The sequence below is a fragment of the Scatophagus argus genome, chromosome 6, assembly GCF_020382885.2.
Source record: "Scatophagus argus isolate fScaArg1 chromosome 6, fScaArg1.pri, whole genome shotgun sequence".
NCBI lineage: Eukaryota > Metazoa > Chordata > Actinopteri > Scatophagidae > Scatophagus > Scatophagus argus.
The window spans coordinates 8,186,759-8,201,952 of record NC_058498.1 but is presented as its reverse complement, the minus strand read 5'-3'; the positions used below and the strand labels follow the sequence as shown (position 1 = coordinate 8,201,952).

The following is a 15,194-nucleotide window of genomic DNA, read 5'->3' as shown; positions in this document are numbered from 1 at the left end:
TGTTTGCAATACATAAACATGTGACTCTTTCCCATGTCTTGCATCCGTCTCATATGACGTGGGAAATTTTCTGATAGACTGCTGTGCGGATGTGGAGAGTGAAAACGATACTGATACTCAGACCAAGGAAGCAAAGCTGTCTGGGTGATTGGTAACAAGAGTTTCATAATCTCTATAGCAAACTCAACCTGTTCTGTTATCCTGTTTTATCGTTCATTTCCTACCACTGAGTGCGCAGAAATGGATATTGTTGCCTCAGTGCATTTCTTTACAAACACCAGAGCACCTTGAAACTAAAGCACTTGTTATTCAATTCTGCAGGCTTTTATAGGCACCAGACTACACTTTGCTTATACTTTTAAACATACATTTTAGGGAAATAGTCCGTGCCCACACTTCAGCTGAGGTGTTATTTTCATATCAGGAAGATGGATTTAATTATCCCTCTTCCTTACTTTTTCAAGTAACAGTATATCACTGACACATAAATCATTGAATGTACAATCTGGTCTGTTAAAATGAACCTAGCCCATTGCTGTGGGCTGGGTGTGTAGGTGTACTCCACAGCTGTGTGAACACCCCCTGTCATGATGAAAGATGCATAGTTTAGAAACATACCCCAAGCACGAGTGTCTCCGACCGTGCCCAAAGCCAGTTGGTGCCCCTTTCCTTGCCAATCGGAGGTCTTTGTTCATTGTCCCTTGAGCTCCTGACTCATACGAGACACTTTGGGCTGTAAAGAAAGTAACTTGAACATCTGATTCGAGCCTCTTGTGGAAAAGCCTTGAACCTTACAGCTCAATTTATTACTTTTCTCCCTTGAATCACAGGGTGGTTCTGGACTGACTCCATGAGGTTTTGTCCCGCGATAAACCAAAACACAGGAAGATTCCAGGTGAGAGACAAAGACAAAATTTTGCAGTCAGGTGGAGGACAGATCGGATTAATCCTGTTTCAGGATGAAGGAAAAACCGTTAAGGAATGTTGCAGAGTTCTTCCACTGAGCTCCCAGGCAAGCCTCGACAAGGCTTTGTGGAGTGTGATATTCAATTAGTTCCCCCAGAAGGAAGAAGCAGAAAGGGAGCTGCTGTATCTGAGGACTCGGCTGCACTGAAGGATTTTCCACAGTTCTCGCACAGCTCCAAAAAGTCCAGGACAAAACAGAACATCAGGACAGAAGTCTAAAAAGTTCTGTGGCTTTGTCGCTCTGCTTCTCTGTCAGACACTTACCCAGTTTGCAGGAAAGGGGAAGGGTTGAGTTGCTGTTGAGAGCAATGACAATGCAAGGCAGCGTCAGTGCGGGTTGACCTCTTCCTCCGGCAGTGTGAGAAATCGCGGAGTCCCCTGAGGTCGCTGAGGGAGCTGAGGACAGCCCACCACGTTTTCGGGAGCTGTCAAGGAGCCTGTTTTGTGCAGGATATCCAATCTCAAGACAAATAAGCAAGACCCCCAACTTCAAAGTTTTGGTATCAACTTACAGGCTGATGATCTTTTAAGCAACATTTTGAGATACTCAAAGCTAAGCCAAAGCAGTGTCTTGCCCTTTCTGAGCTTCGAGAGACTGAAAATACTCCTACATTTAGACAGTTACAGAAGAACATTTTGGTGTGTCCCAACTTGTCAAAGAGAGATCTGACTCCACTGCGTGGCTGACGGGTGTTTTTGTGTCTGGCAGAGCTGGCTTGACTCAGCCTTAGTTGACACGTGAGATCAACGGGCCGCCTGACCCAACACCCTCCTTCAGCTGCCCTGCAGCTACATAATTACAGGGGGATATTGTTAGAGTTGGTGCTGGGCAGGGTGGCAAGATGGGCTGGTGGGGCGTATAAATACTCAGAGCAAAATCTGTTTCACAGAAGTACCAAAAAGACAAATACAGGGTTACAGTGTGGACTGACATTTCAGGTTTTTTCGCACCACATCATGGTATCATCATCAAAAGACAACTTACGGTTCTGTCAGTGTGTTCGAATAACAGATCATCTCAACATGATGTAGAGGAAAAACTGAATACGTAAGACTAAATATTAGGAAATTAACCAAACCTCATACACTACAAAACTGTCTGCACACACACACACACACACACACACACACACACACACTGAAAGGACAGTTCATAAAGTCTCTGCTCACAGGGAGACGTCCTATGGGATCCACAACGGACAAGGGTATGTTCCTGCTATGTTTCAAACCCGAGATTAAAAGAGTCTGCTAGATTGAGAAGTGTAGTAGAAAAGGGGTGTGAAGATAAAATTCACAACTTCTCTGCACTCATTAACTTTTCACACATTACATGATAGTGCGTTTAAGCTAAAACACGGGCTGGTGCTTCAACCACTAGACTATTGACTCAGAGGTGAGATGACACCCCTGACAACAGATTCCCTGCAATAACATCTCAACCTACAGCAGACAGCAGTGAGATCTCACCAATAGAGAGCTGTTAAAATGATGTGCTTGACATTAAGTCTTTGAAATATTTGTTGGTGTTCTGTAAATGATGACATCTTCATGTGCCATTCTGTAGAGGGAATATTTGTGTTTCCATGCAGGATGTTTTATTGCTTTTCCAAGCAAATTCAAAGCTCAGAAAAACATCTTGAACCAGTGCAGTGTCTATTTTAAATAGGAGGTGCAGCCATAATACAGTTTTGGCTATACTGTCGAACCGGCACCCAGCTTTGGATTAAATCAACCAGTGAAATAACTCATGAGAAGGGTGGTCCTACAATATATCTGTTGTTTTATGTGCTAAGGATAACTTTTTTAATGCTGCTGTTTTTTTTATTTCCACATTGCTTTCAGCAGAGTTCACACTGACAGAAGTGAGGACATAGCCTTCAGTGGCAATTTCTGGTAATATTTACATAGCACATTTCACTTCAAACAAACGCAATTTGCATTTCATTGATATGCAGCGTATAAAAAAACACAGACGTAACACAATGCATAAACAATACACACATATATACACACACATCACACATCAATACAGTGATCAACTATAAGCCTAGGAAGATCGGTAGGTTTTGAGTTGCAGGGCTGACAAACAAAAACAGACAACCACACACTCACACCTAGGAGCAATGTAAAGCAGCTACTTAAACTAATGTGCATGTTTTTGGGATTGTGGAAGGAAGCCAGAGTACCCGAAGAAAACCCATGCAGGAAGAACATGCAAATTCCACCTCCCAGACAAGGATTCAAACCTAGAACCCTCTTGCTATGAGGCACCAGTGCTAACCACTGCACCACTGTGCTGCTTGTTGTTTGTTTTTAACAGAGACTGTGGTGGCTTTAACAGAAAATGTTGTCATGCACACAACCACTTCCCTAAGCACTTTGTGAACACTGCACACAAAAAAGAGGATGCTGAATAGACACACATGATTATATTCTAAAAGTTATTTGTGACATGGTCAATGTTGTTGAGTACCTCATAATAACAAGGTAAAACTAAGGTAATGCAACAATAAATAAACCAATTTAAGACATAACTTTAATATATAAACGGCCCCAGCGCACTTGGATCCCTACCCTTGGTCGATCAAAGTGGAGAACTAAAGCTCTTTTATCTCTGGATTATTTTTCATTGACTCAACTGTTTCACTTTTTTAAAAAAAGCTGTATTTTACTTTTTATTATTGGACTGTATTTTAGGTGCACCGTAAATTCAGGTTGTCTGATTTCCTGGGAAAAAAGAAATAATGACTATTTGAAGCACTATGGAACTTATTTCACTGAAAGAATTTTAAATCCGACAGTCAGTTGTTCCTTTGAAGCATCCTAGCCAGGAACAAAGCAATGCAGTTATAAATAAATAAATAAATAAATAAATAAATAAATAATAATAATAATAATAATAATAATAATAATAATAATAATAATAATAATAATAATAATAATAATAATAATAATAATAATAAATTAATTAATAAAAAGTCCCAAATCCACTGTTGGTACCATTCCAGGCCCTTGCAGCTTCTCAGCCTTCAGCACTAACCATGTGACGTCAGCCAAGTCAGTCACGGTTCAGGTCTTTAGGCCTTAGGGGGGGACATTTGTATTGGGTCCTTATAATGACAAACATGCCTGAACCAAGTCTCTCGACCCTCATTTCCCAACACTTCACTGCCGTCCTCTGTCCAATATAAGACAAAAACAAAATGCTAAAGAAAACAAAAAAGGGTTTGCCTGTTGCTGATGAAGGCAATGAAATCCCACAATATTACCCAAAATACTTATTATCAGTCCTACCAATAATAATTATTATTGAGATAATCTAAAAAAATATCCAAACACAGAATCAGCTTATGATGGGCATTTCTGTGGTGACACAAATGATTACACTTTTTTCCACCATTTAAGCTGCACTAACAGAGCATTGGATCTACTATAGATAATAGCAGGTGAAGTAATTGGCTTCACTTATAACCATATGCAGTACCAAAAAAAAAAAAAAAATCAATATTACACACTAGCTCCATCAGCGGAATGACTGCAAATCAATAGAAATGGCAAAAGCAAGGCAGGTAATGTGACAAAACAGCAGGTCGTGTTATCATTAGGTGAAGCAACACATGTGCTCTTCAGTCTGAACTGACATTTGTGTGAGTGCATTTGGGAGGTAATGGGATGGTGGACACTACCTGAGGCCAGGACAGCTGACAAGACTGACCAGTTTAAGCATTACATGGAGAGGCAGATGACATCGACTGCAATGTAACAATGTATGATGTAAACAAATACACACATTATGTTTACAGTACAAGCTGCTTCCTCCAGATAGTTATAGGCTGATAAGCCATGCAGGCACACACATATGAGTATAGAGTGGGTGCATTTTAATGTTGTATTAAATATGTCGCTCTGTGATTGCTCTGTGTTGATTTCACTTTGTTCCAATCCTGCTTGCTGCTGTGACAATGTAATTTTCTCCACTGTGGGAAGAGTAAAGGATTATCTTACCTTAAAAACTGTCAAAAAGTATGATAATGTGCATCAGTTTTCTTATCTGTGTGACATACATCCAGCCTACGTGAAACATATTCATATAGTTTTGTGAAAGAAAATATATATTATTGTGTGTCTAGTGATACTTTTGGTAACTTATATGATGCTCTCCATTACCACAACTTCTGATTAAGCTCAAGTATACTGTAGGTTACTCCCAAACAAAATGAACTCCTAAACATAACAGTGTTATTTAAGGCTTTGCTCTGTTTTGGTCGGCGCTCTTATTTATTGCACTCCAGGGAGATTTCCAGTCATAAAATAATTGCTTGATTTTACTCTGGGACACACCTGGTGAAACTTGAATTACTTTTCTCTGAAAATTGTCTGTCAATTAGATTACCAGTGGAGCTTTTCTCATCAGATTTTAATAAGGAATGTGTTGGCTGAACAGGCTTAAGCATTAGCTGCATTAATGAAAAGCAATGAGAGGAAGCAAAGTTGCTGTGGTAGGCTCTATGCATGTTACCAACATAATATGAATATGAATGTCACTCTACATCATATTAAAGTAGCAATGTTCCTCTGGGTTTTCAAAGGTTCATAAGGTGATAGATCATTTTATTTTCCTTTAGCTGTAATCATCTGTGTATGTGTGCAACACCGATAATAAGGAGGATTAAAATTAAAATCACAGGAAATTCACCAACATTGTTGCAAACAGCTTTTAGCGACAACCAAAAGATCTTCTCCTCCTCATCATGACAGCATGTTCATAACATCAAATGACTTTGGACAACACTGATGAGATGGCTGTGGGATATGCTGTTATTTCTCACTTAAGTATTAAAGTCATCTTAAAAGAAAACAGCTGTCCGGAGGCCAACGGCTACTAAGATCATAATGCAATGCTGCAAATCATTTTCCAAAAAGACCACATCACTCACTGCTCTGTTCTGAAAGGGATCATAATCTCCGCTAGTGACAATACATATTTCTGAAGATATACATCCATATTATTTGAGGCATGAAATACAAATTGAGGCATTGTCGCAAGAAAATTTAATCAGCTCAATCTGTTCTGACGTAAAAGAGACACATTCCTCCTGTGTTCAGTCATGAGGAATGAATGAGTAAACATCGGCACAGCATTAAGCGTCAGCCTTGTGTTAACTGTGGTGAGGTGTCCCTAATCCCTCTGAATTCGCTTTGTCTCGGAAACCTTAGAGCAGAGACACGCAGTCCATCTGCTGCTCAGGATCCTTTCTCCTCACTATTTGACCTGTGCCAAGCCCGCTGAATGCAATGCTGAACACCTTAGGCACAAAACAAGAAACTCTCTTTCATTGCAAGAACAAAAAGGTCCATTGAGATGACACCGGTTCCGACGTCAACAAAATCATGATTTCCCACAGTTACCTTCTAGTCAGACAATGGAGCTTTTTTGCCACAGCAATCCCATGACACAAATTCTGATGACGTGAAAAAGCAGTCAAATTACCTTTCATGAAACGAATGCATGTACTGAGTTTGTTTAAGTTCAGTTTGGATCACATTGACAAAGACAGCATTCTGACGATAACCTCAGAATCCAAACCTTCAAAATGAGTCTATGAGAAACTCCAACTTCTGTAGACAAAATCCTGTCACAGAAGGCTTCTTCTTATTATTAACACTACCTGGGTGTGTGTGCCAAGGTGAAGCGCCTCTGCAGGGCAATGCTACGGTTCATTAGGAGCTTGCGAAACAGCAGAGGAGAGTTGCGGGGGGAGTTTCGCGGAGAGCCACAGGGGGACATCCTTGGGGATCCACAGGGTGAGCGAGATGTTGACCGCGGTTTCAGCTGGATGGGTTGAGGGCTGTTGAGTGGGAAGGATCCGGCCTCCCCACTGCTGTCCCAGAGGGCCTCACTCATGCTGCCACGCAAAGCTTTAACAAAACCTGATCGCTTATGCTGATCTCTTGTGCAGCCCTCTCAGTCCTGACAGGTAATCCAGGTCGTCCATCTCAAAGCAGCAGAAATCTTAAAAGGAAACCAGGTCCTGAGTCTGTCTTGTAATGATGCACTTCGTACACTAAAACACTTGTGGGAGTGTCTAAATTCTTCAGACCCACTGTGATTTTACAGCTTTAGAATCTTCATCACCTTTTTTCAGCAGAGCTATCTGCAAGAACTGTTGATGGACACAGACATGAGTGCAGGAGAGAGCCCTCCCCTCTGCAGTAAGCTCTGTTTACATAGCACTGAGCCCTGCCTAAATATGGCCAGGCCTGAATTATGGCGTTGTTAGTTTGTACCACGGGTGAACTAGCTGCGCCCAGCACTCCCTTCATGCAGAAGTAAACTGGCAACCGCCAAGTACGGCAGTTTACATCTGTTTCCTTCGTCAGCCCATCAGTGCACAAACATTATCCAGTGATTACAGCCCTGCCTGTGCAGACACATGCCAGAGCTGTGCTGCGTCGAGAGGCTGCAGCCTAGACAGATTTTCATAAGTGGGGCCCCTCTCTGTCTAAAAACAGAGCCTGCTTCAGATAAAAGATAACAGGAATCCTGGAAATGTCACTTAAACTTTAGTTGTATCTCAAGTGAATAGTGCTTTCCCAGCAGGGCTCAGGGGTGATGTAAAAAAACAGACATCAAGCAGTGTTTCATCTTTGACCCACAGACAGCCAGTGACCCAAACCTCCTCTGCCCCAAACAAAACCCTGTGAATTCAGCCAAAATACACAAACAGAAGTCCTGAATCTGCTTGTACCTAAACATTTCCCCTGATAAGTAGTATGCTCTAAATACATATTGCTCCCATCTTATATACTATATTCACTTTATTCAGACACTACTCAGTCAGAATACCACAAATCTTACAGCACATTCCTTGTCTGTTATATTAAACATCAAATAGACAAGTTCACACTATGCTCAGTTTTAGGGATTCAGAGATTGTAAAGGTTACAAATGGTTGGCTGTGTGTCAGGGTTAAACTGCACAAAGGTGACAGGAGTATTTGTCCTGATATCACCTGTTATCACTGACGTGCTTAAGATGGCAGCAGACAAAAGCAACAGTGAACCTTATACTGGAATACTTTCACTGTAACTATGATCTGAGAACAAATGCTGTTATGAGAGACAATGAGAGTTACTGTGAGAGTTAATTCAACAACATTTCTGTCTCAGTTTTACAAATCACACATCAGAAAACAGACCAAGAAAAATGGAAACTGGAATCACATGCTAAATTTAAAAAATGTCAACCGTTTCATCTATTATTCAAACTATTTAAGTTACTTTATGCAAGATTCTCTATCTTGGCCTTCTTTGTTAATAAGATGTTCATTGCAGAGTCATCTCTGCACTGCAATTAACAAAGAGCACCCGTCAATCAAACAGCGTGACTACAGTGTCTCCATGCTACGGTTTTCTGTGATGAGTTTCTGTGGGCCGAGCTATTGACTGCATAATCACAGCAGCATGAGAGCTGCATACGCCAAATGTTGAGAAGCAAGCTGTTGTTGAATATCTATAGGTCAAATCACTGTTATTAACAGCAACATGCCATGAAGCTAAATTTTTTTTATTGACTTAAACAGCGCAGCGTCTATACACTCCAATAAGAGTGCATAGTGTCACTATGTCTCTCTGTCACTCATCCATTTTAATGAAGCCTTAAAGTTATAGGATAAAAGCGCTCTGGAGTCTGAGGGGCTGACTGCCAAAGTGCTGATATAACTCAGAAGGGGTCAGGAAAAGTCACTGCAATAAGTTCGCTAACAAAAACACAGCTGTTGTATGAAGTGCTGCCAAATGTGACCAGCAGATGGTACCCACGCACAAAAAAAAACACACTGATGCAAACAATGCACTAACATGGAAAAACCCGCATGACATAAACTCAGGAGAACAAAATGTTAAATCGTCCTGTGGGATTTCAGCTTGGAGAAATTCAAGAGTTTCTGGCATGGAGGTGGTGAACCATTTTTCCAAGGCACCTGGAAACAGTCCACATCAGCTGCTAACAGTCTGCCATTAAGCCTGTGACTGAATGACGGGTTGACTGAGTGGGAGAAAACATTTCAAAACACACACACACACACACACACACACAAAACCTGTAGACAGCGTGGGCTCAGTCAATCAAATGGCTGCCATTATGAGTCAATGGGGAGAAAAGATGTGGAGCTGAATCTTTCTTTTCTTAAAGTGACTAATGCCTGGATATGTGGAACTATTTATTCGAATGAGTCACATACCCCTCCTCCTCCCACCGCCAACACCAGATCAAACACACACAAGCACACAACCAGGGTTGGTTGAGCTCACACACACACACGCAAAGAAAAATTAATTAATAGACTTGTCACTGAACACCTGAGAAGCCTTTAGAGTTGACAGTATCCACAGTACTTTATCCATTAAGCTCCAGCATCTGCATCTGTAACTGCCTCTCAGATACTCAACCAAGCACTTTCAATAAAAAAGGGACAGAAACAACCAAACTTAATGAACACAATCTCATTTAATCAACACACTTCACTCTTCCTAAGTCAGTGGCAGCTCACACTGAAAGCTTCTTTCTCAAGGCTATGTTTTTAATAATAATAGAGATTCCCTTCAAAAAATGTGCATATTTTCAGTGCAGTGAAGGAAATTACTTATAGGTAACAGGAGATATAGGGGTTATTTAAATGCAGATGGATCTAAAAGTAGGCAAAAGCTCACCTGCCACCTCAGCTACCTCAATACCTACCTACGCAGGTATTGAGCTACCTCAATACCTGCGTATTTCCCTCAGTGTGCTGCATTCATCACGTTCATGAAACAATACAGCACTACATGCCAGCGTAGGCTAAACACCAGCACTTCATTTCATTATGTTCTTTTTAAGGAAAGAGTCCTGTCACTGAGCCTTACTTCATTACATTAACCCAGACTGCAAAGCTTAAACATGGAGGGTTCATCTTTATTGAGTTTTTCCCAGATTTTCTGTTTTGTTTTTTTGTTTTTTAAAAAGATTGTACTGATAATGTGTGCAGCTCAGACTAAAAACAGCAGTGCGTGAGTAGATTCATTAAGGTGATTGACAAGTGTTAAAGTGGCAACATGACAACCTGAAAGGGAAGGAGGGCTGAACAACGTTCACTCCACCAAGAAGAAAATTGCATATTATAACTTGTAAGGAAGGGTAACTTGAATTCAGAATCCTGCAGTTGCTCACACAAAGAAATTTCTTTTTTCAGCCCTACCATCAAATTCAGCCTTTTCACTGTGAAAATTTATCTACGGTGTTACTAATTAGTGACACACTGTCCAGAGCAGAATTTCATTACTGGTGGCATTTAAAGCTTCTGAAGGTCTGAACGTTCATTACGGAGTATATTTCCAAAAGACAGGGATGTACCTTAACATTTTTCAGACACTGTGGCTTACTTTAAGCTAAGCTGTTCAAAAGTTAGAACACTACATTATATCAAACAGTACATCCTGACACACAAACACACACTACGCAGATGCATATGCAGCCACTCTTTGTGTCTCCCAACACTCGGTATTTTGTCTCTCATAATTTGACACACAATAAACAAAGTAAAAGAATTTATCTTATCGACAGATGTCGTGATAACATGGCCTTTGTGAATTTGTTTGGCCATGACAATCATGAAGTGAAAATCTGACCTAATTCAAACAGTGGTCATTTGCTGCTTTAAAAAAAAACTTCCTTTCGCTACCACTGGCAGGTGTTTCTCTGGCTGCCTCTGTTGCCTCTTTCTGATCAGCACTGTGACTGTGCACAACAACGCCCAATATGATGTCTCAACATTAAAACAGGTTTCCCACAGGCAACACTTAACTTCACAGTATTGAGCTTCAAGGTATCTTCTACTGCGATCCAACGTCATGAACAAATTAAATTACAGTCCCTGGAAATTTCCCCAAATCTCATTGCAAGAAGTCAAGGCTAACACATTCAACACACTGGCCACATAAAGACTCAAAAATAATCAACTGATTAGCAGGACTCAAACACTAATCAATCTACCAAAAATGGTGAGAAACTGAATACTGTAGATAAAGAACAACGAGATTCAAAAAAGGAAAGGTGTTAAGAGGGAAGGGAACAGTTCTTTCTCACCTGAGACAAATTAGTGGCCGGCAGCAACTATAATAACATTAGCGACAGACAGATAAATGTTTTTTATTTGGTCCAGAATGGCACCTCAGCCGAGAAAAGAAGAGCCATTGACTAGGACACTGTAAACACTGCGACAGACTTTCTCCATAACACTTAAAGGATAAGGCTGGAGATAATCAGTCCTTTCAGTCTTTCCTCCCTGTGACTCTGCCCCAAACCCATTCGCTTCAACTGTGGATTTTCACATCATTCCGTTTATTTTAAAAGGTTAAATTATTTGCTAAAACAGATGAGCACTTATTTAAGTGCACCGGAGGGACAGACTGATTTGTTTTAGTTCTAGCAAACAACGGTGCTCTGTGGATCAGTGAATTAAATGATGTCAGTGGATACACAGAAAATACTTGTTAGTATGATCGATTCATTGCTGGGTTTGGTAATTTGTCAACAGGAAGACAGAACATCACCAGAATTCTCACATTATTTTTTTTCACATAATAATAACACAGAGAAGGGACTATTTGTGCCATTGACTGTGTGTAATTATTGCATTTCTTCATCTCATGTTTAAGATTTAATTAATCCTGGGATTTAAAATTAATCTGCTTATAAAATATTATTAAGTATGCCTGTAAAAATGGCTAAAATGTGATGCAGGGAAAAACAGACGGGATGAGGTTACAGAGATGCGCAGAGTGGTGTGGTAAGCTAGTGCAGATGGACTCATCGAGCCCCAGCCAGCTCCTGAGGAGGAAGAGCCAGGAACATGAAGAGGCTCATTCTGGACAACTTCCTCTGGAAAAGGCAGAGGGCCCGGGATCACAGCCAGCACCCTGTGTCGCGGAGCCTCTCGCCATGGCTTCAACACATTCCTGCTGATCAAATGACCACAGACCAAATCCCCCCCCCCCCCATTTATATCTGTCAGCGTCTATGTTCAAATGTCACATCTCTGCTTTAATGGCTTGTTATAGAGCACCACCTAAGCTCTGCTCTGGTCTGTAATTGATGAGCCGCGGGACTGAAAATAACACCACAAAATCTTAATTTAATCAAGTATTAGATTAACTCAAAACTCTAAAAATATATCCAGAACTTACTGCTCATAAGAGATCTGGATTGTAAAAAAGTTTCTTTTTCAGACTTTCATACCTTTAATTTAAACATCTGAGAATTATTTTTAGATGAATTACGTTTGTTAAACTTACAGAATGAGATAAACATTAGCCGTTAGGCAGATTAGTCATTCATTAATTTTGGGCAGTCGTTGCTTAAGTTTGGTGTTTTTTCAAAATGACATCATAATTTGCAGTCAGAGTTGAATGAATGAATGAATCAATGCTTTATTGTCATTGTACGTCACTACAACGAAATTAGATGTGCCTCATTTGAAACAGTGCAAAACATAATAGATAGATTTCCATTCACACAGCCACCAATATCCACAATCATTACAGCTATAAGGGCAATAAATAATGATTGATTGTGATTTAAAAATACTATGTCACCTAAAATACAAATTATTGCACATAATTATAAATTAGTAGCATTTACAGTTAAGTGTTGCGATGTTAAAGATAATAAAATACCTACAAAAAACTAACTACAGTATAACTGACTAAACAGCATATAGCAAATACCTTTAGAAAGACACACTCCCAGTCCTGCAGCTGGATTTTCTGTGACATGAAAATATTAACATAAATCTCTTCACAGGTAGTTGGGCTCTTAGGCAGAGATGAGCCACTACATCTGGTGGTACTCACTCCTTCCCATTTCGCAGTGCGGTATTGAAGTACAGCACTTCACATCTAACAGCAGTCCACAACATGGCAAACATCTATCAAATATATGCACTGTCCGTATGTCTTATGAAGTGGATCAGTCTTGTTGGCAGTTTCTCCTCAGCATTATTTTCTCTGTATATCACAGAATTAGTACTGTCAGCGTGTTGTGCTCTTCTACCATTTTATCTGACCTTAGCATTTGGGTAAAGTGAGGTGACTCTGATGATGAATGCCTGGGCCAGATTGTCAGCTTGAAAAAGACTCAATCATCACATTTTTCATCACACAGCATCAGATCAAGCTGTCTGTCTGCTTCATCTCCTAGGCAACTAGGAGCTCCTCAATGACAAACAGTATGTTGTTATTCTAAGAGGACATCTGCTAAGGCTCTACCTCTGCTTAGTGACCTTACATGTGCCTGGGCTACAAGCAACAGGGCGTGTAATTAAACACTGCAGATCTGAAGATAACAGTTCAGGTAAAAAACAAAAAATAAAAAGTTGAGATGAAGTTGATGCTTATATCATTATATATGATTACTGTCAAGGCTTCTATGGTCTTTAGAGTTTGTCAAATTACAATAACAAGAAGCCCCAAAACGATTCCCTGATCCCCTGGTAAAAGGTTTGCAGTAAAAAAAGTAGCAATGGGCTGAGAGAGTTTGAAGATGGAAAAGCATTTTCACTCTATATGGTTTAATCTGCTGGTGATCAGAACAAACAAGGAGTAAACCCCACGTGGCGATTGGTTTCCTCCACAAACACTGGGTTCTTTCTATAAGAAAATGTTACCATTTTGGTTTTTATCAGCAAACAATCAGCAGCAGCACAGCTAACACCACCAAAGGGAAAAAGTCATTAGTCACAGAGACTTTGAGGAAAACACACTGCATGGAGAATGTGATCTGATTACAAAAAGAAAAAAGGAGGTGAGATATCTAACACCTGTGCCACTTATGGTCCTGAATCAAAAACTGAACGGACAACATAATGAGGTCCTCTCCTTTAGGGCTGCAACTATCAGTTACTTTCATTATTGGTTAATCTGTCAACAGGTTTTCGATTAACTGATGAGTTTTTGGTCAGAAAATTGGCTAATTTTTTTCTTAAAAATAAGCCAAAATGATTAATCGATGACCAAAATAGTTGCTGATTAATTCAATACTTGACAACTAATTGATTAATTGACTGATCACTGCATCTCTACTGTCCTGTGCCATGAAATGTTACAACATAGGCTACTTCTGTTCCTGTCAATAGGAGTGCGAACTCTGTCAGCTTGCCTTGTTAAAGAGACTTCATAATAGTTCTAATACCCCGAGTAAAATTCTGAATATTACGGCGGTAAGAAATGACACCCATGTTAACACGCTCTTGTCCTAATGGTCTGTCAGCTTCTCAGCAGTTCTGCTCTACAACGGCAGTGCTAAGAGTGTAAAAAATGTTTTCCTGCAAAGCTACACCACTCGTAAATGCACTGTTCTGTTGCCTCAGCAAGTGAACTGGTAGGTGTTTTTCCTCTTATCGGTCCTCTTTTTTCTTATCTATATCTGTGTCTTATCTCTCTTTCAACCCATCTTATTTTTAGGCACAGCATTCATATTGCTGCTCTACTGTGCTTCATGGCTGTCTAGCTTTCCATCTGTGAATCACTGTTAGAAGATTGACTTCATCTCCAAAGCCCTTACAGCACAACTCAGCTGACAAGTGGCACGCGGCTGCACAAAAACACATCACCTGGTGAGAATAGACCGGCAGGGCTCTGAAATAACAAGGACGGCCTGCACTGAAAACCTCTTCGTCAATACTGTTCACCAGGCTTTGATTACCTCATCCCTAAGTCTGGCACACGGACAGAGTCAATGGGACTGCAGGCAGGTTTTAATTTCTTTGTGGCCGATTCAGTGATTTCATGTGCTTATTCACAGAAGGATTTCAATGAATATATATATATATATATATATATATAGTATAATGGTTTGAGGGCCTTGATTGTGTGCATACTTTAAAACTTGTTTATAATGTGGATAAAAAAAATCCTTGTGAAAAGGCAGTCTTCAATAACAATAGTAAAACACTCATTTATTAAAAACTGATTAAAAGAAAGAGAATTAATACAATGTCAAGGTTTTCCACCCATCGCCTCAGAACAAGACTAAGAAATACTATGCTTTGGTAAGATATATCCGCTGTTAGTCCTTATTTCTGCCAACTTCAGTTCTGCAGACATAAACTGCTAGATAGATAGATAGATAGATGACTTTATTCATCCCCGAGGGGAAATTAGGTTGTCATAGCAGTCCGGTATACTTCAATACC

At 40.1% G+C, this 15,194-nt stretch overlaps 1 protein-coding gene across 6 annotated transcripts in view; it reads right to left on the bottom strand.

Moving 5' to 3' along the window:
- LOC124060234 (cAMP-specific 3',5'-cyclic phosphodiesterase 4D-like) overlaps positions 1-15,194 on the bottom strand; it is an 87,018-nt gene that overhangs the window by 39,052 nt on the left and 32,772 nt on the right. Inside the window, exon 1 of one of the 6 annotated variants that reach the window (XM_046390924.1) lies at positions 6,636-8,147. The exons of 3 other annotated variants lie outside the window; for them this stretch is intronic. In XM_046390924.1, the coding sequence (XP_046246880.1) occupies positions 6,636-6,871 (236 nt within the window). In that variant the 5' untranslated portion in view covers positions 6,872-8,147. Of the gene's footprint in view, positions 1-618; positions 3,273-6,635; positions 8,148-15,194 lie in introns of those variants that run through there. 2 more of the 6 variants (XM_046390929.1, XM_046390931.1) reach the window with 2 other exon arrangements.